Source organism: Cariama cristata, unplaced genomic scaffold (genome assembly GCF_000690535.1).
Source record: "Cariama cristata isolate BGI_N322 unplaced genomic scaffold, ASM69053v1 scaffold8962, whole genome shotgun sequence".
Classification (NCBI taxonomy): domain Eukaryota; kingdom Metazoa; phylum Chordata; class Aves; order Cariamiformes; family Cariamidae; genus Cariama; species Cariama cristata.
In genome coordinates, this window is record NW_009603213.1 from 12,305 (window position 1) to 40,052 (window position 27,748).

Sequence of the window (27,748 nt, forward strand, 5' to 3'; positions counted from 1 at the left end):
TGGGAATGTGCTCCAGAGTGCTGAACACTTGACAGGACTCAGCTCTCGGACTGCTGGGAAAATACCTCCAGGGGAAGAGAAAAGCCTTTCTCCATGTTTGGGCCAGGACAGAGAACTAAGGTAGCAGTTAAACGGAAATAATAGTGTTAGCAATAATGCAGAATGGCACTGAAAGGAAAAACAAGTTGGGAAAGAAGAACAAAGGTAATGAAGCAATTCAGGCCTGACAGTAGCTGTGAACGCACATAGCAAAGTCTTTTTTCCACGGGACTCAAGTTATCCTCAAGGTTTTGGCATTACCAAACTTTATCCCTGCAGGCTACATGAGTACCTCTGCTGCTTTGAATGCAACAGGCAGGCAGTAATGAATAAACGCCGCGGTAAAACCACGCAGCTCCCATGTGCAGCTCTGCCCAGGGAAGGCTCCAAGCACACCCTCGTCCCCCCCTCACCGCTGCTGGCAGCATGGCTGGCCGAGGGGGCTGACGGCACCGGCACAGCACTGCCATCCCCTCATGAACCCTGCACCCAGGTTCTCCAGATGTTCAAAACCGTTTTTATTCCAGAGAATGCAAACTCAACAAAGATTTTTAGGGCTGGCTCCTACGTAACCGTAACTTAAGACAGCACAGGATAAGTACTCCCATGGTCTAGGCGTTACTGTAGAAAAGTACTGGGGCATTTCATCATCAGCGTGTGGTGGGCTTGCTGCCTGGGGGATGGGGGAGCCGGAGGGAAAACATCCCTGCCTCCTTCTCTGCATCGCCCCTAAACAACTATTTGGCTAGCCAGGAGTGTCAGAAAACACAGGAGTAGAAGGAGAGCCCAATTCCCCTCTCACTACTGCTCCGTGCAAGTGATGCCAGCCCCGCTCAGGGTAAGCCTCACAGAGGAGCACCAGGGCAGTGGGGTCAAGGCGCAGTAACCACTCAGGCACCGGGCAGGCAAGAGCCTGCCGCTCTGACCGCAGCTCGGGGCCCTGCCGCACAAACCCAGGGGTGGTTTTCACTCTGCAGGCCAGGAGTGTTGCTCCCTGCCGCTGAGTGCTATACCCTGAGACCTCTTCCCTGAACCAGGAGCTGTTCTTCACCAAACTCCTGCTCCCAGGAATGTGCAGAAATTGAAGTCTGGATCACTACCAATGTTAAAGCTCAATTCTTCCATTTCATATCACCATTTCACGAACTTTGCATGATCAAAATGGTTGTTTCCCCTATCAAACTCTTTTTCTAAAAGGCCTGGTGATTGCTACTTGAAAATTTTTCTTGTTCTGTTTTAATACCCACTGAAATGGTTGTTTCCCCTATCAAACTCTTTCTCTAAAAGGCCTGGTGATTACTACTTGAAAATTTTTCTTGTTCTGTTTTAAACTTGTCTTGAGGTACAGAGAGGGGGATAAAAAGGAACCTATAAATCATCAGAAAATGACAGAAGTATCACATGTATTTTCTAATCAAGAGACAGGTATAGCTCTAATCCAGTTCAGATCAGCCACATTCCCAACAGAGCAGGTTCAGCTGCCTCCACTCATCACGCACACCCTCCCAACTGCATCTGCATTAGCCACAGATTGCAACACTATATACGCTGCTTTACCGTTGCTCTGTTGAAAGTCCAACCCCAAATTTTACTACCACATTTAAAAACAATTTTCCATGCCTTTCTCTAAACACAGTAGATGTACTTGGAAAGCAAGTGAAGGCTGCCTTTTACAGACTTTCTCTTTTCTACTCCAACATTTCCTGACTCCAAACCAGTGGACACTAAAATAGTCCAGACACAAATTGGGTGGGGGACCTCAGCCACAGGCTATCTATGCAGCCTTTAAAACTTTCAGCACATGGATACTTCATGTCTTACCAGAAACACTCCTACGGCATTCAAGGGTCTGTAATCGCCCACAGGCTGCCTGCCCTGTTTGAAAACAGAAACCACATTCCTATTTCTGACCAGTCATGTTTTATCTGCAGAGGGAATTACCGATGAAGGGTTAATACCCCAACCGGTCTAGGGCCTTTTACGGAAGGCAGCAGGTTCCACCTGTAAAGAGGAGGTATAGGACAAAACATTCACTTCTGCTGAGCTCATTTTCCCAATTCCTGCCTTGTCCCAGACAGAAGCACAACTGGTATACTGAAGAAACTCAGGGTGAAGACAGTCAGAAATGTCATCCTGCCTTTTCCCAAAGTGTCTGTATCTTGGACACATCAGTAGCTGTGCAGAGCAGCCTATCTGCCGTCCGCATTATACAAAACGTGCGGTGCCTGTACGCATGCGCTTCTCCAGAAAGCATGCAAATAACAGCATGTAGATATGTGCAGAGTATCATCAATCATTCCTAAAGTAACAATTGTATCTTGGGCAAACTCAGCTAGTGCTGTAATAGCGCTATGGTGTCTGGCTGTCTTTTTCATGGCTTGACTACATGATTTTCTAATAAGAATCTAATAAATCCTGTAAGTTACTGAGGGATTAACATAATAGTTTCTGATACAGAATTATTTTCTTATGCTATATGCTACAGGCAAATAATGCCATGATATATGACCATACAAGAAAAAAATATGAGGGCAAATGCAATAATGCAATTATTTATATACTGATAACAATGGCATAGTCATATAAAGTATATTGTGCTGCAAATAAAGGCCATCTGTAAATAAATACACTAAATAAAGCCTACTGAAGGCAATGCAAAGACTCTTATTAACTTTGTTAGGTTTTAAATCAGGACCACTTGCTGTTTTGAGGAGGTTTTCCAGAACACATCAAGCACATAGGACCACAAGTTTCAACCACAGTATATAGCTCATACTCTCTTATATCCCACTCATGTACATTCCTGCAACTTTTAAACTTGTAATTTAGAAGTTTTTTGAGAAAACAGGAAAAAAAAAAGAAATTGTCACCCCTATCTGTCTGCAATTCATTTTGCTCTTCGTCAGACCAACACACTGCATCTAGCTGTAGTCTTTAAGATGCCATGCAAAACAGTGGCAGCGAAGGACACAACATGCCATGCAGCACAGCTGTTTTCCAGCAGAAGACAACCATAAACCTCTGGGTTAAGCAAGGAAAGGTCACCTAGCACTTGGTTATAAATACATACTGGCAATGGAAAGCACACCACTGAAGGGACTCCAGTATGTCAAAACTGACATTCTGACACAGCAGTCCAAACCCACATCCATGCCAATGTCTCCTCAGGAATGCAAATCACAAAATACCTTCAGAATCAACCGTCGTCGATAAACTCTTGTGGTAATTCTCTGCTCTTCATCTGAGCTCGAATCACTCTCAATCTCACTGTCACTGTCACTACATTCCTAATAAATGCAGTTTTAGTATATTTGAACAGCACATTTGCAAGATAGAACATGCTGATCAGGACTAGGAGAAGAAAACAGAGGTTATCATGGACAGTGTTTTTCCTGTCTCTCTTATGTACATAATGACTCGCAGTTTTGCTCTTAAAGTATATGGTGAGAGGAGGCCTTTTTGCTCCTTGACATGCTGTAGCTTGATACATATACCTGAGCAGCTCTTAAGTCTTAGAAAATAGCATTTGGAATGCATCTGACCTGTGGAATTTCCAAATCTTACGTAGTTGTTAAAAATTTTGTGTACAAAAAGACCTTGTCAGAACTCTTTGCTTTTTTCTCCTCAAAATTTAATGTTTCAAACAAATTGTGTGGATTCGCACAGTATGGGAAGTGAATTCCCTCATAAAGAAAGACGACAGTCACACTGAAAGATTCAGTGGAGCACCTCCACAACAAGCATCTTGAAGAACTTCTCCATGTAAATGGCTTCCCTGCTCAGTATTTATCTGCTTTTAAGTAGCAAAACTGTACCGTGAACTACCATCATTCTGCATTTTTTAAGAGGGGAACTGGTAGACGTCAGCTAAGGGTGAGGGGGAACAGCCTGAAGCTGGTCTCAGCTTGGTGCCGGGAAGTACCACAGCCACATGCAGGCATCTGCTCCATCCTGGTGCCCTCTGACAGCCCCAACGCTTTCCCCTCCGAAACCTAAGGAGCTCCTCGGCTTTGGGGCTGAGCAGCTCTGTGCGCACATGCCTGGCGGAGGGCTTCATACCTACGTGTGTGATGGACACAGGCAGAGGCCCTTCTCACGTGATGTTTGGCTGAACCAACCTTTTTCTGAATAAAGAAATTCGAAAATTTTCTCTATAATTACTCAATGACAGCCCCAAACTGATTTTAAAGTCATGAACAGTGGATACTGCTAACTGCATTCTTATTTCTCTCTTTTAATCTGGCCCAAGACATCCCAAACAAGAAGCATTTCCCAGAAATGATGTGTAAAATAAGAGTAGGCATAGGTGGGTGGAGGAGAAAAAAGGCTATATAACAAAAAGCACTTAGGGTAGGATGACAGTATTCATCTGCTCATAAAGTCTCCCGCTGTCCTCTAACACTAGCCAAATATATATACAAAAAAAATTATATTTGAACCCTATTCTGAAGAAGCAACATGAAGCAGGAGAAGATTCCCAGAAGGCATGAAGGTTTTGGAGGAAGAGTTATTTTTAATAAACAGCTTCAAGTGGTTTATTTGTGATGGAATCCTGACACTGGGAGTCACCTCGAGCATGTGGTGGACATCACCCTCTTTGGGATAATAGAGCAACTGTGCTGTCCTCCTCTCATTTAAAAGGATCACTGGAATCTGATGCTTGAGCGTTCGTAGAGAATTATATGGTCTACACTGTCACTGCTCTGCTTTCATAAACTTTTGGGCATTTATGTGGACTTAGGAAACAATTTGTTTCATCCACGTCACCAGGTAGCAGCCCAATATCAATCGTCTGAGTTTCTCTCTTGTTGCAAACGGTGCCAAAACCCTCACCCTGCAGGTAGATGACTATTGCTCCTTAGCTCTTTCTCAGTGGGTCACAGAAAAAAATCTCTTACTTTGGGAAGTAATTTTATTTTTTTCCCCCTTTTCCAACACAGAAATAGATCTGATTCTTCCATACTTTTCTCTTTATGAAGGATTCCTGAAGAACACCTTGCAGAAAAGACTGCAGTTCAAGTTCTCTTTCTGCTCTCATAACAGCACATGAAGTGTCTCACCACAAATTGGACTGTGTAATAGTAATTAAACTACTGACTTCAAATTAGATTAGAAGATATTCTTGAAGAAAACCCAACAAGATATTAGAAGCAATTCTTGTTGTCATTGTAACACTAGTTTGTTACCCATTTAGGCTTTGAGAGAGACTCACATTTAGAAATGACATTATTTTCTGATACCAGTTTATTCAAAGATCGTGTCTATAAAAAGACTTGTTATTTAGAAGATAAGATTATCACCCTTTACCAATAAAGCAAAACTAGTGCAAAAAGCATGCCTAAGAAAAGCATGTGCTTATTCTTCCCAATCCAGATGGGATATCCAAAAGTAAAGGGCACACAAAAATGGATGACAACTTGTCTTCTCACTGATGGGAATCCAGAAGGGGAAGTGCAGCACTGTTGCACACCTCAGCATGTTACAGTATGCATCTACGCTTATCCTTGCATTTAAACTAAGCATAATAATATCGGCCCAACGTCTGCCCCAAAGCCTACTGACACTACAGAAACTCTGCCATCTGCCTTTAACTGCCTTTGCAGAAGGCTCTTTCTTACATTTTTTAAGTATTCCAGTAATTAGTGAACATTAGGAAAGATCTTTGCTGCTTCAACTGTGTCACGAACTAATAACAAGATAATAACAATCATATGCTGCATAACTGCTGCGACTGATTATGTTACCATCTAATAAAAGAACTCTTGGTTGTATAATCGGAAGAATAGTTTAAAATTAACTAATTTAAACATGAATGATTTATTCCAGCCCACCACAGCCAACATTTTTATTGTGCTACAATAAAAAAAAATCTATATCATGTAGAAGCAATTCTACTGAAATCCCTCACTTCCAGAAATTACAATATCTTCCTGTATTACGCCCAGGAAAAGACAATCTCAGCAGAGAGAGGAATGTAGAGAAACACTGCAATTCCCTTTTTCAGCCTGGTTCCCTGCCGGCCCTGTGGTCTATTCTGTGGCAACCCTCAGACTGCTGGGGTGCGAGGTTCACGCAGCTATGGGGCTATAAGCCATTCTTTGAATTGACTTAAAAGTAAAATTTCTGGGAAATAAATATAAGTCATTGCAAAAGCTGTTAAAATCTTTATCGTCAGAAAACAACTTATAACTGAGGTTCTGCATTTAAGGATGTGCAAGCTGGGCAGGTAGAAACAAAGGGGAGCCTCTCTGCAGTATTTTAAGAGAGAACCACCACCTGGAAAAGTGCTGTACACATTTGGAAATCTTTTGATTACTCTTCGCTGGACGCATTTTGGAGTTGGGATGAATGAGGCCATGAAACAAAAAAAACGTAAGGAGGAGATTAAATATTACCCAAAATCTATTTTTCTGCAAATTAACAGAGTAAAAAAATGCAGAAGGTTTTGGGGACAAAGAGCAGGATAGAGGCCAAAGAGTCCCTATCTTTTTGTTCACTTCAATGTCACAAAAAGAGTGGAAACCAGTGGCACTACCTTACTGGAAACAGATGGAGGACAGCTGAGCTGTTTGGCACTGTTTGGACAGGTGGTATATCAGGGCAGGAAAGGGGCCTGTTTCCCTGCATTGCAGGACAGCAGTCCCAGAAGCTGCTCTAACCTCTTCCAGGGCTTGAGGCCAGCCAGGCAGAGGATTATGCAGCCCTGCTTGGCTCCTCTGCCTGTCCCAACTCCAACTCATTCTATTCACACCGCAGAACATAAATTTCCACTACCTTCCATTTTTCTTAAATTTAGCAATAAATAGAAGAGGCATAAAGAAGGATTAAAAAAAAAAAAACAAACACAACACAAAAACAACTCTGTCACAAACAACATTACAAGTCTTACAAAAAATTATATCAAGCAATATGTCAAGCAATAGGGACTCTTCACACAGTTAATTATTACAGGACATACTGTACCTTCTGTTCAGACATTACTGTTCCCTCCTCCTCCTGGATGCTTGTTCTTGGCTTGCCATCCTCAGAAGTACTCCAGCTCATCTTCTTCACACTGACAGGCACAGATGTTTTGTTGCCTTCTGTTGTTGGCTTGCTAGTCTCTTCCAAAGATTTCTGATATGCTGTTGTTGACAACGTTTGCTCATCAGTACCAGCTGAAATTTGGGGCTTTGTTTTCAGGGCTTCTTTGTCACTCTGTTTGCCCACATCATTTAAAGATTCCAGGATGTAGGATTTAGATTTCGTCTCTGTTGTGGATTCGGATAGGCTTCCATTTGTTTCAGGCTTCCCTGCTTCTCCTTTGACATATGAGGTAACAGAATCCCTACATTGGTCCAAACTATAAGAAAAAGAAAAAAAGAACAGACAACCTTTCAGTGCTTAAACCACACACAGAAGGACAAAGCACTGAGCCTGTTACTGAGCCTTCATTCTTAGCACATACGTGAGACAGAGAAAAGCAAACATCAATCTATTTAATGGCCTTATCTTCTACATCATGGTATCTTTTTGGAAGCAACAGGAGTATGGTGAACACTGGAAACAAGGCCAAATGTTTTATGTTAATCCCCTTCCACTTGGGGAGGTGGGGAGGAAAAAGAGAAAGAAAAATACACAAAACCTACAATTTCCCTTGTATAATCATGAGATAAATCCCCAAGGCTCTAATTCTTCAACCTGCTCTCCAACCAAGGAGCTGATGAAAGTATTTGTTGCCATGCAATTACCAGTAATGACCAAATAGTTTATGCTATTTTCCCCCCAGACTACAATATCTGTACTCCAGTTAAGTCATGCCTTTAAAAAATATTGGTATCTGAACATAAATCCTTAGACAGTGCAGAGTTTCAATAATACACAAAGCCAAAGGCAAGGAAGGTTACTACAAGACAGAAAGCTGACCAAAATTTTGCCTCAGATTACCTATGGGCATGTTTAACCTCCCCTTCTGATGCACAGTTTTCTTCTCTTTTGCATTTTTCTTGCTTTCAGATAAACACTACAACTGTGCACGTGAAAATACTACAGCAATTTGCTGGCAAAACTCATATAAGAGATAGCAAATTCAATTAATCTAGTTAGAAATGGATATGTTATCTTCTTAAGGAAGCCCTTTTACTTCTAGAAGTGATCTGTTTTACTAATTTAACACTATATAAAAACGCAGAATAAGAACGTTTGCTTAACAACAGAAATTGCATCAGTAGTAGATCAAGTGCTTTACAGTCCTGAAAGACAATCATTTTGCTGAAATCAATGGCCAAATTCCCACTGGATTCAATAAGAGAGTATCTAATACTACCTGGAACCTTAAAACATCCTGAGTCAAAGCTGCAAAGGATGTAAACTGCTGACAGACAAATGATCACTCTGCAGATAATCATTCTCTGCTGATTTACAGCTCATGCAGACCTGGCTCCTTCAATTAGTAATCATGGGAGCCACATTCAAAACAAAGGCGGGGAGGATCTCTTCACCCAGTGGGTACCAGTAAGGCTGAACACGGCAACAGATATTGTCAATGTTGAAAGCTTAAGTAGGTCCAAGGGGAGGCTGGAAAAGCTCATGCAAGAGAAATGCATTGAGGATAAATAACGTAGAAAGCATCCATCTCAGCAGGTCATTATGCTGAAAGCAAGTGGAGCTTGGGAGAGTACTGGAGGAAAACAGCATATATGTCCACCCTCCTCCTTCCCTGAACATCCTCTGCAGTCACTGCTGGGAGACAACATATGGGACTAGATGGATTTAGTAATACCATTCTTATCTTCTTATGCCTTGTAACTCACCTCTTTGAAAGGCTCGTAAGTCAGCATGACAGAACACACTTGAAGTAAGTGTTGTAAAAACAGTGACAATTTAAAAATTGGCTTATGGAAAAAGTAACAACTATCTGAGGGAAGGCAAAGAGATGCAATGAAAAGGATGACTGCTAAAAAGGTACTCGAAAAATAAGAGTAATGTAGTATCCTGGTTTCAGATAATGTACATTTTATAGTCCTAGATTCCCGTTACATCTACGTATCTCTTAAAGAGAAATACACCAGATAAAGAACAGGAAAAGTAATATTATTCACTAAACATAATACAAATTACTTCTGAAATACCTACATTAAGAATGAAACCTGATAAATATACATTTTTAAAGACAAATATGTCTGAGGCCAAATAAAGTCAACTATTACTTTTTCTTTTAAATACCTATATACATGCATACATGTGTATTCTTATAGAATAGTAGAGCAGCAGCCTTAGCACTGCCACTGGAGGTAAAAGGAGGGTGAGAAGGCTTGCTTACACACACACATACGGTCTCTTATACAAAGGTGCTCACCTATCATCCAAGCGATCTAGCAGGCTACCACCTATTCTGCGTCCCGACGGTGGCTCAGTGACACTTGACGAGTCAGGCTGCCAACCTGTAATTGAAGATATTTCGTGTTCTGCTTGTTGAACACCTTTAAGAATTGACCATACTCTTTCTTCCGTCATCTCCTCAGACTCCGCTCCTTCTTCCAGATGAATGTCCTCAAACAGAGATTTAAGTTTTTCTTCCGTCATCTCCTCATCAGTACCAGACTTTTCTCTCTCAGGCTGTTCAGTCCTTACTCCTCTTTTACTAGTCTCTTCACTCTGCCTTTGTTTAGCATCTTTTGATATCCCGCCATAACTACCAAGATACCGTGGAAAATCCTTAAGGTCCACTTCCTCCAACTGGCTCTTGCCTATGGAAATATCTTTGGGTGTTCCTTCTCTAGGCACTGAGAAATCGAGTTTGCTGTCATCCAGTGAAGTGTCTTCTTCAGTCACCACTGGCGGTGCTGCTGCTGTACCATCTACGTGTCCCTGGGAGGTCACTAACACATCACTCAGTCTACTGGGAGTTCTAAGGGGTGACTCTAGGCTAGAGGTGTCGCTAAAGAAATCGTCCTGATGGGAAGGGGTGGGCGGCACGAAGCGCAACCCAGTGGGAGTTTCCAGTTCCACTTGAATGCTGGGATAACCTAAGGAAGACAGCACATTTGGACTGACTGGGATGAAGCATGGAGTAACAAATAAGCAAATGTCAAATGATTCATGAGTTACATAAAGTATGAAACACATGAAGAGGTGCAGGTGTATAAGAACTAATGCAGTTCTGACAGATTTCTTTACTTTGTTCTGAATAGATGGAACAAAAAATGAGCACTGCCAGTGAATAGTACAGTGAAGCCAGTACTTTTGACTATTTTGTAAATAGTCTATAAAGATTTCAGCAATAGTTTTTGCAGCCTTTTTAACATTTTCAAGCTACAGCAGATCGTCTTATGAGCATGCAATAAATCAAATGTGGACAAGGGCGGTTGTCCCTTTACATCCAATACAACCTCTTGCAGCCATATTGTGTAAATATTTCTTTCCCAGTTTTTGTTTTGTTTTGTTTTTAATTTGGAAGTTTAATAAATAGATTTTAAAAACAGAAGTAGATCATAACATAGGACAGCCACTTTTTTGTCAGCAGGTATTATTTCTAAAAGAGGTCCACATTTTTAATATACTTTTACATAAAAATACACAATATCTGCAAAACAATGGTACTAATATATATCTCCAATTTAATAATAAAGCCACAAGAATGGAATAGAGTGAGGAACAGAAATGGATCCTAATGAGGATACTAAAGAAAAGTAGATCTAAATACACAGCAGGATAAAAAACTAAAAAAGGAAGTTAACAAAGGGATAAGAGAACACAAACACAACAAGGGAGAGCTATATGAATATTTCAGGTACAGTAAAGTTATACAGGTGAGAGGACTGTGGTGAGTAAGGAGATCTTGGTGATCTTGGAGAATGAGGTGATCTTGGTGACATGGGTACAATCAGATACACTGATCAAATAAAGAGAGAAAAGAAGAGAAAAACTGATGAAAACATGGGAAAACCAAACAAAAGAATTAAACTGAATATACACATAAAAATGACAACAAAATCTGAAGTTTGCATTCCAGTAAAAAATAGGTTGGGTAACCTATGAAAGGAAAAAAATACATGCTGCAGGGTTAACTTGACATTGTGCTGCCTGCAAAGGGAAGTGCGTTAACAGGGTTGGGTTTTTGTTTCCTGAATCAGCTGAGAGAAAGGCAAAGATGGTCTGGTCTTGGTGAGGAAAGGAAGCTTGAGGAAGGTTCAGAGAGGAGGAGAGACAGAAAGCAACTGCAGAGAAGCGTATTTCTTTCATAAAAACATTGATGCTACTATTGAAAGGCGCAAGCAACATTTCAAGAGCAACTTTCTTAAAATGTCAACAGAAAATTATTTCTGTAATGCAATGATTCAGTGACTAGCAATGCTGCTCAATAATGGAGGTACACTGAGCTTACATGCTCTAAAGAAAGAAAATCCTACTAAAATACAGAGAAAGCCCAATACATACTTGAACAAATTACAAAAACAAAGGAAATGTTACTTACAAAAGAAAAATCTTATTTAAGGAGCTATTTATAATACATGTGGCAAAAATCAAAGTAAAGAATGTAGCAACCCAGTGCCTGTTAACTAATATTTAAAAGAAGAAAAAACAACATTTAGCATCTTCAACATACTGATAAAGAATAAGTATACCTATGGCAATTCTGTTTTACAAGCAGAACTTCATTTATCCTTTTAATCTGGCTCAAAATTAACCTGCACTATTCTGTTCTCAGTTGGTACAGCTTCCATGTGAAAATTATTACACAATTTTACCCATTGGTAAACTGAAACCGGTATTCTCTCATACACTAATAAAACTTTTTCTTATTTTTCTACTGCTGTTGTAGAAATGGTCTGAGTGAAAATCATAAAGTAATTAATGTTCACTTGTCTCAAAGAGGCTTAGTATTAAGTTGCACATTAATTTACTCTATGCAATCACTAAGCACTTTTTTTTTTTCCTTGTTCTTCCTCCTTCTTTTTCTTCTAAGAATTCTTGCTCTTACTTATCTAGACAGGAAGCCAAACAATATATATATATTTCCAGGTAACTTGGAAAGCATGCAATACCAAGTACATTAAAAATATACATGGGCAAGTCTCAAAGCACAACTATTGCAGAAGAAAAACATTCGGGTCTTGTCAACTGACACTGAGGCTGGTGGGAATGAGCTTACTCAGCCATATGTTTGTGAGATCCTGGGCTTATTCTTTGAGATATTAATGTGCAACCTACGTATTGTACCATGAGTGTGCTTTAGGAAAGGAAAAAATCCTTCACTTTAAAACAATTATTTCTGTAGAACTTACTGTCTTTTTTAAAGTTTAGTTTATAAAACATTGCATTATTGGACAGGTCACTGAACTAAATATGACCATGAAATTCAATTACCATCAATGGGATCATGAAAAACATTATTTTCATCTGCAAAACTTCTGGTGCCTGAAATATTTCCATAATCAAATATTGGTCCTTCCAACAGGGTCACGATATCTATTCGATTAATTTTTGTCAATACAGAAGTTAAGGCATCAGCTGAAAAACAAATAAGACACCGTCAGAAAAAAGTTCAGTTTTACAAAACTGTGTCATCATCTTTTTCAGTTACATTCACATTGCATTAATTATAAATTGCTGGCATATGTTTCTGTACCAATGCCTTTGGTTCTAGCAAACTCCATCATTTGTCTAAATACTCATTCTGCTGCCTACTTGTTCAAGAAATACATCTATTAAGAGTCTTCCCTCCCCCCCAAATATAATTACATTACAACACAAAAGCCACAAAGAATAAGGTCAAAGAGTTCTTAAGGAACGTATTTACTTACTACTGAAACAAAATATCCTTTCACTGGAGCGTAAAAGGAAGTGTAAAAATCCTTTTACCATTCTGTTTCGAGGAACAACAGAACAGGTAACCACGTAGGCAATAAAGCATGCAAGGCTATTCATGCAGTACATTGTGAAATCTCATTTACAGTAATCTTGTTGCAAGAACACAGTAATACTGGAAATTACTTTTACGGTGAAAGAGATCAAAGTAGACTCAAATACTGTGTAGGAGTCTGTGGATCAGAGAATGGTAACGAACACCACTGACCTAACACAAAAATTAAAACCTCTCTTTCAATTTGAGCAATTCAAGTGAAATGCACAGAGAAAACCAGCAGAATCAGTGCAAAATCAGCATCTCCATCACTCCTCACAGAAGGAGGTTTAGTCTTTTCTTATGACCTGCAATACTGCGATACTACCTAACTTTTCTAGGCAGCCTATTTCCATGTTTGAGATTCCTTGCTATTGGAAAATTTTCCCTAATATTTTCTTTACTGGAACCTAAGTTCATTACTTGTCCCATCAGTTGTGAATGTGGAGAACAGATTATTTCCTTCTGCATATATACTGAATAAATATGACATGTTTCTGACTTCTGGTAAAAATACAATGGAAACTTTTTTTCCCTATCAGTGGTTTACAAAAGACATTCATAATGTTTTCTTCAATTTAACCTATTTAGATCAGGCAACAGATGAAATGGGCTATAACTTACAAACAACAAAAGTAACTACTTGAACTTACTTGTAGCATTTTTCCCATCTCTGGTAACCCATTTTTTTAATAACATGAAGCTTTGAGCAATAAGAGAATTTGGGTTTTCTACTCGGATTTGATTTATTTCATCCACAGAAAAATTCAGTTCTCTTGCCAGTTCTATAAAGAAAAAAAAAAAAAAAAAAAAAAAAAAAAAAAAAAAAAAAAAGCAAGAAAGAAAAGAACAGAACAACAAAAACACCAAAGCACAAATCCCTCAGTCATCCTGTCAAGCCTATAAATATTATCTTTCTTAAATCACACAGATGTCGGACAAAACCACCTGACACAAACTTTACAGATAACAATGAACATGGCATTATATACTCATACTTCAATTTCCTAAGACAGACCTAATTTTGAATTTCAATCATCTCTGTGAGCTATTCTCGTATTTATACTCAGTAAGCCACTTAAACATGGTGGGGGAAAAAAACTCCATGGAGACAACCACCCCACTGCTAATTTATAAAATCTGTTTTTTTCTGGTGAGTGTTGCTCCTTCATGAGCTCGCTGTGCAGCTCAGCACTGCTGCTGTCGTCACCTACATGCAGGAAGAGGTGGCTGCTGTAGCTGTAAGCCCATGAAGGGCCAGCTCTGCCCGTCAACATGAAGGTATGGCGGGCAGACAGTGAGGCAACCCCACATATGGCACTGACTTGCTGGGGCACTGCTGGGCTCACTGCAACCTCCAGGGCTTTGGGGAAACTGCTGTCCAGATACAGAGGCAGCCCTGAGCCCGACCAGATAAATCCTCTCAACTCCTTGGATGAGCGACTTGAGAGAAGAACCATTTTAGCTATTTTCCCCATAAGTTTCTGTTTGATTTACTGCAAGACCATGAGATAATTTCCTATTAGGCATCTTTGCCCAGCAACGTGTTGCATGTTTTGGGAGGCTGAACTCACTGTGAGTTCAGGAGAGCCTGATGCAGCCTTGCTGAGGCCTTAGGTAAAAGACTACCTGAAAATGCAACAGCGAAGACTAATTTCAACATTAAAGCAGAAAAGCTTACCTGTCCAGCTAAGTCCTAGGTGATCGGCTACAATTGCCATCCTTATATCTGTCCGTTCACATGGACTCTGTGGACCTGTGATTTACAATTTCTCGATTAAAAAGGTTTTGCACAGAAAACCACAGTACTGGACAATAGTTTATTATAAATAATAGCTTTGACTAAGTTGCCGGTGCTTATATTGTTTACTAGAATGGTTGTGTGTCCTAATAACCTACAAAGCAAATTTTTTTTTCACAGCTTTTAGATTTTCACCTGTGTAAAGCCACATGTCAAACTACATGATGTCGTGTAATGAAATCAAACATGCTGACAATCTGGCTGTTAGACCGTACACAAGTTGTACAATTACTGGTGGAGACCACCAAGACCAGATTATCATCTATTTTCTCTACTTTGACAGAATAAATTTGCTGTCACAAAAGAAATCTTTCAATTTCTGAGTTACATCAATTTTTGAGTTACATGAATGTCTTTGGCATGCTTCACTAGCTTTCTACAGTACAGGATTTGTTTGAAGGAAGAAAGAAGAGTATAAGACAGCACATACAGATGACAATGACAGAATGAAAACTACAGTTAAGTCACTCCACAGGCAATCACAACAGTTCATGCACTAGGATCAACAAGTTGAAAGTTTTACAAACTAGGCTTGATCTCCACGAGGTGAGCCATGAGAGCTCCAGAAACCTGACTGCCTTCATTCTCACCAGTCCTCTTACTCCTCCTCCTCTCACTGTCGGCCTTTTCAATCTTTGATTTTATAGATGCTGCCTCTGTTCTCATGTCTCTAGCAGACTTCGATGTAATGGAAGGCTGGTAAACTTGAGTAGCTTCTGATAAGGATGTGTTCCTTGATGTACTGTCTTCTTCATCATCAGAGACCTCTGACTGCATCTTTTTCTCTTCATCAGATAGACGATCCACAAGCTTTAATGTCTCACCACTAATTCCCTTAAAATATTCAATAGAATGTTTACATACCTCCCTAAGCTGATTTTTCCTTACTTTAACTGTTGTCATGGTGACGGAGGTAGATCTTACCTTTACTGGTAATTTAGAAGGAAGCTGTTTTGGTTTTTCTTTCTCTACCTGCTCTTGTTTTGGCAGGGCTGGAGTTCTTCTAGCTACATTACTCCTATGTGTATTTTTTACAGGAATCCTAGACCTTGCTTCTAGACAGGGAGAAGAATTATTTTGTTTTGCTTTGTCAGGCTTACTAGCCCCTCTCACTTTACTCCCTGTAGTATTGCCTTGGAGATTATTTTGTGAAAAGACTTCTTTTACTGAGCTGGCCTTTACAGGAAGCTTTGATTTTCCTCTAGCCCCTACCAACTCTGTTGACTTTTGCTGTTCTCCTTGTGGTTTTTGCTTATCTCTTACTCTGTGTCCTTGTGTTGTCCCTGCACCTTTTCCTGAAGTGCTTTTCGCTTGATTAGCTTTCTGGAGGGAACATTTCGGTTCCAAATGTTCTTTTAGCACTACATTACAGGTAATATCATCTGTAGGAACAGCAGATGAATCCAAATTGTTGTTGTTATTAAAATTATCTTTTGGAAAATCAGTGTTGTCTGTTTGCCTACAGCTTGTCTGGCTAGAAGCTGAACTCGCGATCACTGCTACAGTTTCATTTTCTAATCCCTGACCACTTGGCATCACAGCTTCTATCTTATCTGTCACTTCGCCAGGGCCATCTTTCTTCAGAGTCATGGTGGAAGCAGAAATTCCCATTTTAATTGGTGTGCGCAATTTGGGATCAACTTTAGAAGCATTTACCGCTGCCGATGGTTTTTCCAGTGAGTTACTACCAAGTGTTTGTTCCATGCAATCTCCACTGGCCTGGATGATGGGCTTATGTTCAACTGCTGTTGTTTCTACTGGTCTCTCTAGGTTTGTTTCTACAGTGTTGTCCCCTGCCTGTGGCTGTGTGATGGCAGTGACTGCACTTTTATCCCCTTCCCCCTTGTCCCCTGACTTCCCTTCAGAAGTATGCTCACCAATCTGAAAAAATTGGAGTCTTTCTTCAACAAAATCCCTCTTGCTCATGTCAATTGCACCACTGCGAGTCATCTCAAACATCTTCCCTTCATGAAATGGGAAGGGGTTGGGCTCGCTAGTTGGCGTACTTTCATCTGTTGGAGTTCTGGCTGGAGTTGTATCAGGTGTTGTTGCTTGAGATCTGTCTTCCACTGCCAGACCAAATGTCTTAGCCTCATCATCCCTTGACTTAGTCTCAAACACTTCATCGTCACCTCGGTTATTGGACCACGGATCGAAATCTAGACTCTTGGTGGCCACCGTTTTGAAAGGTGTTGCAAATTCTTCGTCTACTTTGTAACTGAAATACGTATCAGGAAATACAGTCCTGTCAGGGTGTCTGCCTTCCAAAGTGAAAAACTGTGCCCCCGACTTCTGTTCACTCTTATCTCCGGCTTTTTCAGAAGCTGGACCCTTCAAAGGTGCCTTGTCTTCTTCAGAGCCTACCTTGCCTTCCTCCTCAATGACTTCAAGCTTACTCTGGCTAAAGCAGCGATCAGTCTGCTTTAGAATGCCTTCTGTAGTCCAGACGTCCTTTTTGGTTTCAACTGCCGGACCTGCAAGTTTAGAATCACTCTCAGTTAAACCATCATCTTCATCTTGCAAATCATAGCCATCAAGAGAGTCAATCTCTGTCGCATCGGTATCATGGGAGAATTCTGCAGTGGTTGCTATGGAACACTCTGTGACAGACTGGTCATTGTTACTCCCATTTTGCACTACGTCATTCTGGGGTGAATCAAGCCCAATGTCAAACTCATTAGGTTTCCCAGAAGTGGGATGTCCTAAGTCTTTCTGTTTCTCAATCTTTTCAGGGGCTCTGGGTTTTGAGGTTTCTTTCTGGTCATCTTCCAGTTCTTTCAGTTTGAACGTATACTTTTTAAGTGGAACAGGTTGATAGAGAGATTCATCATCACTGGAATCACTGACATCTGCTCCCGGTGGCACAGGAGACGGTGGCTGTACTCTTATGACAGGTTCAGCCAGTTGGCATTTGTCACGTTCATCTTGCAAGTTCACTTCTGTCATCTCCATTTCACGCTCAGTGGAATAATGAGGCTTCTTTTCTGACTCGCCTTGGTCTGCATCCAGTGGTGGAGGAGGAGGGAATTCAATGTAGGCAACTCTGTTACTTTTGGGTCTTTTGTTAGAGTCCTTATTTATATGATTAGGTAATGTTCTGTCAGTTTGTGATTCCTCAACCTCTGCCTGTTTTACAGATGTTGACTTAGCCTCTGCTTCTTCCTCTGATTCCTCAGATACCTCAGGTATGGGACTGGGCTTGCCTGGGATATAAGCTATTAGTGAGTCAGGTGTTTTAGATGTAAACTCATAACTCACTTCCTCTGAACTCGGTGTTTCTGGTGTCAAAGGGCTTTTACCAGAGCTATCTATAAAGGACACTTGTTCTAGTGTGTCATCTTCTGGGCTACCTTGCGGAGAAGGAGGTTGTTTTTGCTGTCTAGCTGTGTAAAATGTCCCCCTTGTCTCTTGTACTGTCTTACTCTCCTGACTGACAATTTTTTTAATATTTCCTTGTTGCACCTCTTTCTCATATTGCTTTCCTACTTGAACAAAACTGACGTAAACAGGTAAGGTCTTAATTTCTTTTACTCCCTCAGTGCTTACTAGCGGTGCAACTTTATCCAAGTAATCACTGGCACCGGGGTCAACTAACTCACTCGAAGGAAACTCCTTTCCTGGACTACATTCTAAAGAATCTGGTGATTTGCTAGGGGATATCTCCATTTCCTCAACAGGTGGACTTAGACCTATCGAGCTCTGCTGCTTGGTAACTTTTCTGATTTCTGAATGCTTTATTTTTTCATCTTCCACATAATCAATCTGCCTCTCAACTTTCTCCTTAATCACAGCTGATTGGGATACTTTCGCTGAAAGTTCATAGACACCATCAAGCGTGGTTCTCTTCTCTTCGACAATTCTGACTGGAATATGGGACACAGCAATTTCTTCTTTCCTTTTGGATATTTTATCAGCCACTTCACCATTACGTTCCCCCTCCCTGACAACAAATTCTCTGTATAAAACCCTTTTTGATGGAGATTTTACAGTCAGTTCCTTCACTTCTTCTGCATGAATTCCATTTGCTGCCAGTTTGTGCTCTGTCACAGTGATAAATTCACTTTTTTTGTCAGTTTTAGTTTCAGCATGATCAACATGGTTTTCTTTTACTGTATCTGGAACCAGCACATGTGAAAGTTTTTCTTTTTGTGTTTTATGATTAGAAGTTCCAGGACTTTCCCATGTTCTATAAACTTTTTTGTCCCAGTGTCCCTTCGTTGTTGAGTCTGAGCCATACGCCAGGTCTTTTGCCTGTGGTTCTGAAAAGTATTCTGGCACGCCTTTACTCATCTCAGTTCTTTGTTTTTGTGTGTCTGAAGCACGAAAGTCTTCGACAGCTTTCCCTTTACCTGGAACAAAATCTTCCTGTATTTTCACCTCTTTCTGTAAAGCTGTGCTCCCATCAATGACCTCTACTTGCTTTGCGTGTTTCTCTCTGGAATAAAACTGATACACTGGTAACTTACTTTCTTGGAATTTCTTTACTGGAATTTTGGACTGACCATCCAGCTTTTTTTCTTCTTGAGTTACATCCTTACTCCTTGGACTTATACTTTGTTCAAATTTAAGCCTAATGGAACTGAGCTTTGATTGCTTCAGCTGAAATCCAGTCTGTGAAACCTCAGGTACTCCAGTCTGCTGAGCAGTTCCTTTGTGTTCCATAGTTTGTTTAGAGTCCTCTGCAGGTTGCACAAATATCCTTTTTTCAGGACTGCTGGGCAAACTGGATGCTTTTCTTTCATCCACCTTGGGAAAGCATTTCCCATCGTGTGCATACTGCTTCACCTTACTCCATTCGTCACTGGATGATGGTAACTCAGAAAGCAGAACTTTCTCAGGGCTGCTGCTGGCAGAGCTCTGGCTAGAATGTATTTCTTTGCCATTTTTTTTATGCTGCTTTTTCTCCGGAGACTGTAGCTCGTCATTCAACTTCTCTGTTTTATCCCGAAAAAACTGTGATACTTCAGTCAGTTTTTCTTCTGCCTCTTTAACAGTCCTGTCCACCCTGTCTTCATATATCAACTTTTCTCTACCTCTGTCTAATCTGTCCTCAGTAAAGCGCATCCACATCGCATGTTTTGGACTACTAACATCTCCAGTGTAGTGTAACACTGTCACTTTATCATAATGATCATCTTTAGACATTTTACCTACACCATTTTCAGACACATCTTTATAGATTTTGGAGAGAATCTCTTTTTTGGGGGCAGTAGCTACTTTTTCTCTGCATCGTTTATCAGACCCCTGTAACTCTGCACTAAGGGGTAGAGCATGGTCAGTAACTGACTCCTCAGTATCAGAATGAGACACATCTAGCTTTTCTGAAAGAAGCATTTTCTCAGCAAACCTGTAAGACTCCCCTCTTAGTTCTGACAACTCATCATCATGGTATTCTATTGAGTGCTGACTCAAAAGCTTCAGTGTTTTGTAAGAGTCATCAGACATGAGTTGAGCAGAACTAGGGCGACTGTCTTCTTCCTGGGACACAGGAGTGTTAACTCTAGAGGATTCCAGATAAGAAGGAAGTGACTCTTCGGCCGTGAGCTCCTCTTCTTCTTGCTGACCTTGTTCATCTGAACAAGGAAAAGCATCATGTTTTTCCAACTCTTTTAAGTTAATATCTCCCCGAGGTAAGTCTTTCTGATATACATACATTTCTTTTTCTGGATGCTTTTTTGTTTCTCTAATAATGACTTCAGTAGGTTCAGCCTGATTACCTTTTTCAATATGGACCTCTATTATTCGCTCCAGTTTGGGTTTCATTTTGCTGTCCTTCTCTGCATGTTGCGGTGAAGTTTCAGCAGACTTGCTAACATCGGATGTTACTGATGATTTATGTTCAAACAGACCTGCCAGTTCTTTGGAAGGGTCCCGTCCAGACTGAAAGGCTTTCATTATGTCATGAACAGACATTGTTTCCTCAATTCTTTCAGATGTGCTTTCTGTGCATGGAGGTTTATGATAAACCATCCTAGTTGTCGTAGTGATATGAGTTTCTTCTTTTACTCGGACACCTTTACTAAGGACACACTTATGGTCATCATCTTCGCTGCTGCTAGCTTTCATTTGAAAAGCTTTAACCTTCTCTTTAATAGATCCAGCAGGTTTTTGCTCCAGCTCCATAAATGTAGGGGAAGGTTTCGAGGACGGAAGCTCTTCTGCTTTCTGTTCTGGAATTTCTTCAGATGATGGTTCATAGCTGCGGATAACATGAACTACTTCGGTTCTAGTTTCTGTAATGACGGGAGGGATGGGTACATCATGGAAAAGTGGTTTTGGCCCTGTGCTTTCAGCACTTTGTGGGGCAGAAGGTGTCTTTTCACTCCTTGTTTCAAAGCCACTGTCAGATAAGGGACTTTTATCTTGATCATGTTGAGAAAAGTCATCTGGAGACTCTAAAATAGTATCTGTTCCAAAAAAGGAATCTGCAATTTTACATAACTCCTTTTCTGATGTTGAAGGCCTCATGGAGGCTGGAGGCATTTTAAGTTTATGTTCCTGTAAAGCAATAGCTGGTTTTAAAATGCGTTTTTGTCTCTCTTCACCTTCTTTTTTCCCCTCTTCAAATTTGTACTTTATGTTTGTTAACGAACTGCTACCGATATCATTTGCTAAGTAATCAATAACTTTTGACAAGCTATAATCCTTTTCCGACATGGTTTTAGTTTTAATTTGGACTTTCTCTGGAACAGATATAGGAGGGCTTGTCAAAGCTTGCTGTCTTGCTTCATCAATCTCCTCTGTACTGAACTCTACCCAGTCATCCTCAGACAGGTGTCCTTGATCACTTTTGGATACTTTAGCCGACCCTTTACTTTCTAAACACACATCTTTTTTCAGAATCTCACTAACTTTTACTAAGTCCTCTTTTACTTTCTCAACAATTTTAAAGGGCTCTTCATCATCAATTCTACCCTCTTTTGGTATGTCAGGTTGGAACGGTTTGTCCTCTGCGACATCTGTCTGCAATATTGCAGTCATTCTTATTAGATCCTCTTTCATTTCAGCAACATCTTTCAGTATCTCCTGACTGGAGGATAAAGAAGATGGTGTGGACAATTTGAGAGCAGAGGGTGCTAAAAACAAGGATGATTTTATTGGAGATGAAGTTCGATTAAAGGGAGGCTGTGTGCGTGCCTCTGTAGTCAATGTTTTAATAGGCGACAGTAAAGCAGCAGCTGATTTTGTAAGTGAAGACGACTCTGGGAGCTTCTTTAATGCTGGTTCAGACAAAACATTGACTACAGAATATACTGGCACTGTTATTGTTGATGAAGTTACTGATGAGGTAGTTGCAGATATTGGCCCAAGGGCTGTGTACAAAGCACCTGCAGGAGGAGTTCTCATTGACTGGAAAGCTGATGGTGCTGAAGATACAAATGACCTGAGTGGAGAAAATGACATTGTTGTAGCTGTTGAAAACACTCTCTCAGCCGTGTCAGCAACTGCATTAGCCGCACAACTTGCAGAATGTGCAGCTGCAGCGATCTTGTCTTGAAAAACAGCTGCAGCTTTGGATCCATTTATTAAGTTGGCAGGAGATGGGTATTTCAGAGGTGACACAGATCCATTAAGCAATGGTACATCTGTGTGCCCAGCTACATGTTTTGCTGGCGACGAGAGAGACGAGGCCATCATGACTTTAGAGGATGAAACAGCATCAACTGCTGACTTAGCAGGTGACACCACTGACTTTAGAGGGGACGATAAAAGTGAAGATGTTGATGTGATGACCGATTTAAGTGGCAAACTTGAAGAGTACATGTTAATGTTGGATTTGGGGGATGCTGGAGGCGTCATGGTTATGGATGATCTCTCCAAGAGAGATCCTGCTGTAGTCACTGGAGATGTCCGAGAGGGGACTGTGGTAGTGGATCCCAGCCCTTTTAGACTAGCAGCTTCTGTGACTGCGGGAGCTTTGACAAAAGAGCCTGAAGTAACCTGCATATTGTATGGAGGCTGCGATACCACAGTTTTTATTGGTGAAGAGATTGTCCGAAATGATCTAATCGGAGATGCTACATCACTAACAGATTTAACTGAAGATGTGGTAGAAGCTCCTAATGTGGATTTGATTGGAGAAGCAGAAGAAACAGACCAAATTGATTTTAATGGGGAAGCTGTAGGAGTGTTAGAGGAAGAGCTTGATAAGGAAGTGAAGCCTGATTTGGTTTGCCCAGGCACTGTAATTGGAGCTGTTGTCCATGACTGATATGGCCGTGTTGAAAAGAATGGCTTGTATGAGTAAGTAGCAGGTAGGGATCTTGTTGCTCCTGCACTCCGTTCAACTGTTTCTTAAATTGTTAAATTAAAATCAAACATAAAAATCAACAAAAATGATTGAAAAACAGAGAGACCAGAGAAGAAAATTGGTCAGTAAACGTTGTAATATTACAAAAAGCAAGTACAATTGTTTGCATGAGTTCGGATGAAGGAAGCAAAAGAAGATTTAAAAAAGGAAAGAAAAAAATAGGAATGAGCCATATACTGATGATTGGTCCAAACCAAAAAGCAACATGAAATGAAAGACAGAAAGCACATAGCAACCAAATCTGCAAACAATGAAGAACAGAAAACACAAAGAAGGAATCCATAAGGTAAAAATAAAGCCACATCAAAATTTCTTCTCTTACTTCCTATTGACTTTCTGATGTGCTACTTCTGAAACATTTTGCCTGTTTAGGTACGTCTTTGCTTTGCGCAACTATTAGAATTATCCTTTAAATAATTTCTGTTGTTGTTCTATTCAGATATTGAACCTATACAAAATATAAACTTGTGTAAAATGACATTATATAGCTAAAATCTTTTTGTAAAACCACTCAGAACTATTTCATGCAGAACCCAAAATTCCTTTAAGTGACAGGCAATTGATGTGCAAACTGTGAAGCAACTGGAATAAATTCAAATCTGTATCTCCCATGCAGAATTCGGATATGCTTCACACTCACAAAGCCAATAAGAGCAAGAGCTTTTCGGAGTCAATATTTTAAAAAAATAATAAAAATAAAGAAAGAAAAGGAACTTTTGCATTTGTATCTCATGCGATATTCCTTTTGTTTGGTAAAAACTAAAGTAAAACTTCACATGAAATGATTTTAAGAAGCATATGTCATACATGAAATATGGAAAGTATGATATATGATAAACGTGAGCAAGCAAAGCAACTGAATCAGTTTTTATTCATGCACAATATATCATGTCAAAACGAGCACACAGTTTAATACATTTTGTATGCTGTATTAAGCACAAATATGTAAACCTTACAAAATCATTTCACAAGAGGCCATTGAAAGAAGAGTACACTTTTTCTACAAGATGTAGTGTCTTGGTACCTTTTGAGGAGATTTCTTGTATCAGCTCAAAGACAGACCTGTTCAACTTTACATTTCTCAAAAGGTAAATTAGAAAAGCAGTCAAAGAACAATATATTATGCAAAAACTTCCTGGCAAGGACAAACCTGTTAACTGTTATCATCCCCCAGAAAACTCAGCTTATTCATAGGCATTTTGAACAAAATCATCATCAACCACATTTCGCATCACAGGAGGTACTCATGCCAGAAGACAGTATTCCTGGGAATCACATTACAGCATATATATCCTCTGATACAGCGGTAACATTCAGAGAGTTGATGCTGAAAGCAACTTAGAGTTTTGTTTTTTTTTTCTTTAAAGTTGGAGTTAAAATATCCAAACAGCTTCTTCAACATACCTTTCTCTGAAGTTACACTAATAATTTGTCAAACCTGCTTGATCTGTCTTATAGACAGACAGTAACTTACAGTGAAAGAAGCTTCACAAGGCTAATACTAAGCTGTTAAATTCTAAGCACGCACACTCTGATAGAATAATGTATATTCAGTATACCACAGGTCCATATCCTGCAAGGAGAAATGTGCTGGTCCTACAGAAACCAATCAAAGCCCAGAAGGCAATGTGGATGGCTGGTGATATTGCACTATGAGAACATTTAGGTTGAAGAGAGCTTGAATACCAGGCCTGACTGGCACAGCCTATGTCAAGAAACATCCATTTTTTTCCTTGCAATTTTATTTTTAAGTGCAAACATACTTCTTTTTTCCCCTCGAAGAAGAAAACATAGTGTACTTCATTAAATAAGCTAGACTTTATTATGAAGATTAATTAGCAGCAGCTGCTAACATTCACCAAAAGTTCATACAGTCCTAAGTCCAAGAAAAAAACCCCAAAATCATTCTGAAAAGAACTAACAACAAAGCAACTTGTTCAGCAGTTTGTGTTTGGAAATGTCTTCCCAGGGACCCCACCGCGCTGTGATGAGCCAGTCTATCACAACTGGCTAGTGAGGCAATCAAACCAACAGGCTCCCCTCTTAACTGCTCTTTTTCCTGTTAAATCACAGATTCAGACATGTTTAAGATGCTTTTTCTGTGCTCATTTTATTGCAGTTGAGAAGAAGAACCAGTACAAAGAAAATTGAGTAATTTACCAGTGTGTGCAGCTATGACATAACTCAAACAGCAGGGAACTGGGCAATTTTACTGTTTTGAAATAGCAAAGAAATCCTCACAACCATGCAAGGCTTTAGAGTGGGATAATATTCTGAAGAGTGGTTTTCTATAACAGCCCTTTTTGGCTACTGGACGCTCTTGGCCTTAACAGTTTCCATCACTCTGCATCCAAGATTTTATCAGAAAACAGATGTTAGTTACTACCTTCTGTGTACCAAACTACACTTCCTTGCTTGCAGCTGGTAATTGAAAGCACTGAGTGAACCCATACAAGTGGCCTCCGCTCAGCCTTGCTCCTCTTCAGCCGCAAGCAAAGAGCCAGGACCAAGCAGATTTAACCCACTGCAGCACTCCTCTTCCGTGGGACCTCACTGCTGGGAAGAGTCAAGGGGCCCTTTGCTGCCTTTCCCTGAGGAGAGGTAAGGACAGGGAGGCAGGGGAATATCCCATCTGCCTCGCTGGCTTCTGCACCAGCACTGGCAGGGGCTCAGAGGAAAAAAATCTGAATGTGTGCACGTGCACATACACATGAGTTTGTGTGAGTAAAAAGAAAAATCCCTGCTGCAACCAAAACTGCAGGAGATGTGCCATTAAATTCACTGGAAATAGGCAGAGGTTCATCACTCATATCCAATCACTGGAGCAAACACCCTGCAGGGTAAAGCAGCCATAGCAGTGGTCCTGGCTCTGTGTTGGGTAGTGTGTGCTCTCTGGAAGAGCTGCACCTCCGAGATCACATCCTCCCCTCACACCAGCATGGTGCAGGTGGTAGTGGCAGTTGCTGACTACATGCTACATGTGCACAGGAGGTGGTGCTCAGGCTGATGGCCAAACCACTATCTACAATCTTTCCTAGCAAACACAATCATTTTTGCATACCCATTTTGGGTAGCTCACAGCCTTAAGTAGTAATCATTGTCAACACGGATAGAATAGTTAAAGAATGGTCAGGAACTCCTACTGTGTTAACCCTTTTTTTTTTTTTTTTTGAGTACAGCTCAAGTGGGTTTAGGTTTTTTTCCCCTCCAGCTTTTTGCAAATGAGACTTAATGGACCTTTGGTGAATAAGACAACTATTTTCCCCCCCCCAATGAGGCCTGAAAAACTAATTATAAGCAACATACAGAGTCATCAAACGCCTTTCAAGCAACTTCCTTTTCCCTCTCTCTCAGTTCCCATCAAGCCTTTGACGATACCTTAAGAGTCCATCAAGATGTCTCAGCAGATCTGATAGCTTCTTCAGATGTTATATGCTTGAAGTCTTCTTCCAGGCCTGAGAAGTGTAATATATTCTGGAGCACATCTGATCCAAAGAAGCCACAGATCTTATAGGATAATTAAACAGCAGCCATCCAGTGGGAACTCCCAAGACCCGATGACGTTTGTCTATGGATTTTATGGAATTATATCAAAGGGTCTGTTGCAGGGTAGCAACTGAGAAGTCATGAGGGAAAAAAAAGGCAAGAAAAAGCCTGGGAATGGGGAACAATAGCAGTCAACCTCAGACAGGAGAGGTGAGGGAAGAAAAGTTAAGTCAAATATGTTATTGTACTTAACAGGGAAGGAAAGGAATGCCACAGGTCTGGTCAAGGGGAACATAAGTTTAAGAGGGAGCAATGTGTGGTGCCAGGGAATAAAAAGCATCTGCAGGGAACAGAGGAAAAAGAGAAGGGGAGGAGAAAGAAGAGGGAAAATATAAAATATGAGAGAGTCCATTTTGGCTAAGCATCTAAACATTTAAGTGCTTATCTGAATGGCATTCTCCAGCCTTGCTGAACTTCTGCATAACATTCCCTTCTACAGCAGCTCTCTCTAATCTTTCAAAGGGAAGAGGAACAGACATTTTTTGAAAGCAATTTGCAGTCCTCCTACTCTGGAGCTACATAGCATTTTTTAACATTATTATATTTTTACTTCACTAACACATGTAATTTGCCAGTCAGGATTCTTCAAGCTCTCACAACACATGAGTTCACAGACCATCCAAGAGTTCTGTTTTAGTCAGGTGGTTTTTTTTTCTTTTTTCTTTTTTTCCAGAGTGACACCAGATACAACGTTTATAGAAAAAATGTCTCTTCTTATGTAAAATCACGTATATATGGTTTAGTACTTTGGTAAGAGCAACTCACTCATTCCAGGCTCAGTCAGATAGCTGTAGCGCTTACGTAAAGCAAGGGAGACAAAGTTCTGGCGGCGGTCAGCTTTCTCCGTCTGCAACAAAACATAATACTGTCTAGTGCCTTTAGTATCACTATCCCCCATTTGAACAGAATAATCATCAAACCTCAGTATGATGGGCCGCATTTTGCGGTACACATTCCCACAAGGGAGAACGGATGTTTCCGTTCAGCTTCAGGAAGGCATGCTGAAGCCAAATTTGGGCAAGCAGGCAGGGAATGGGCAGAGCCGGTCTCCATTCCTGTCTGACATGTAATGAGTGTCAGGCACTGTGGAGCAGAGAGCTGTGAATGACTACCCTTCTGGAGCAAGCAGGGAAGAGACTGCAACCCTAAGAGATGACCCCATGGGTTC

General features: G+C 40.5%; 1 protein-coding gene across 1 annotated transcript in view; it reads right to left on the bottom strand.

Annotated features, from left to right (window-relative positions):
* ANK3 (ankyrin 3, node of Ranvier (ankyrin G)) overlaps positions 1–27,748 on the bottom strand; it is a gene marked incomplete at its 5' end in the record, with an annotated part of 65,258 nt that overhangs the window by 11,804 nt on the left and 25,706 nt on the right. The window contains 8 exons of the mRNA XM_009695082.1: positions 3,228–3,326; positions 7,003–7,381; positions 9,377–10,046; positions 12,388–12,531; positions 13,576–13,707; positions 14,604–14,678; positions 16,601–23,017; positions 27,346–27,427. Coding sequence (XP_009693384.1) covers positions 3,228–3,326; positions 7,003–7,381; positions 9,377–10,046; positions 12,388–12,531; positions 13,576–13,707; positions 14,604–14,678; positions 16,601–23,017; positions 27,346–27,427 — 7,998 coding nt within the window. The remainder of the gene's footprint in view (positions 1–3,227; positions 3,327–7,002; positions 7,382–9,376; positions 10,047–12,387; positions 12,532–13,575; positions 13,708–14,603; positions 14,679–16,600; positions 23,018–27,345; positions 27,428–27,748) is intronic.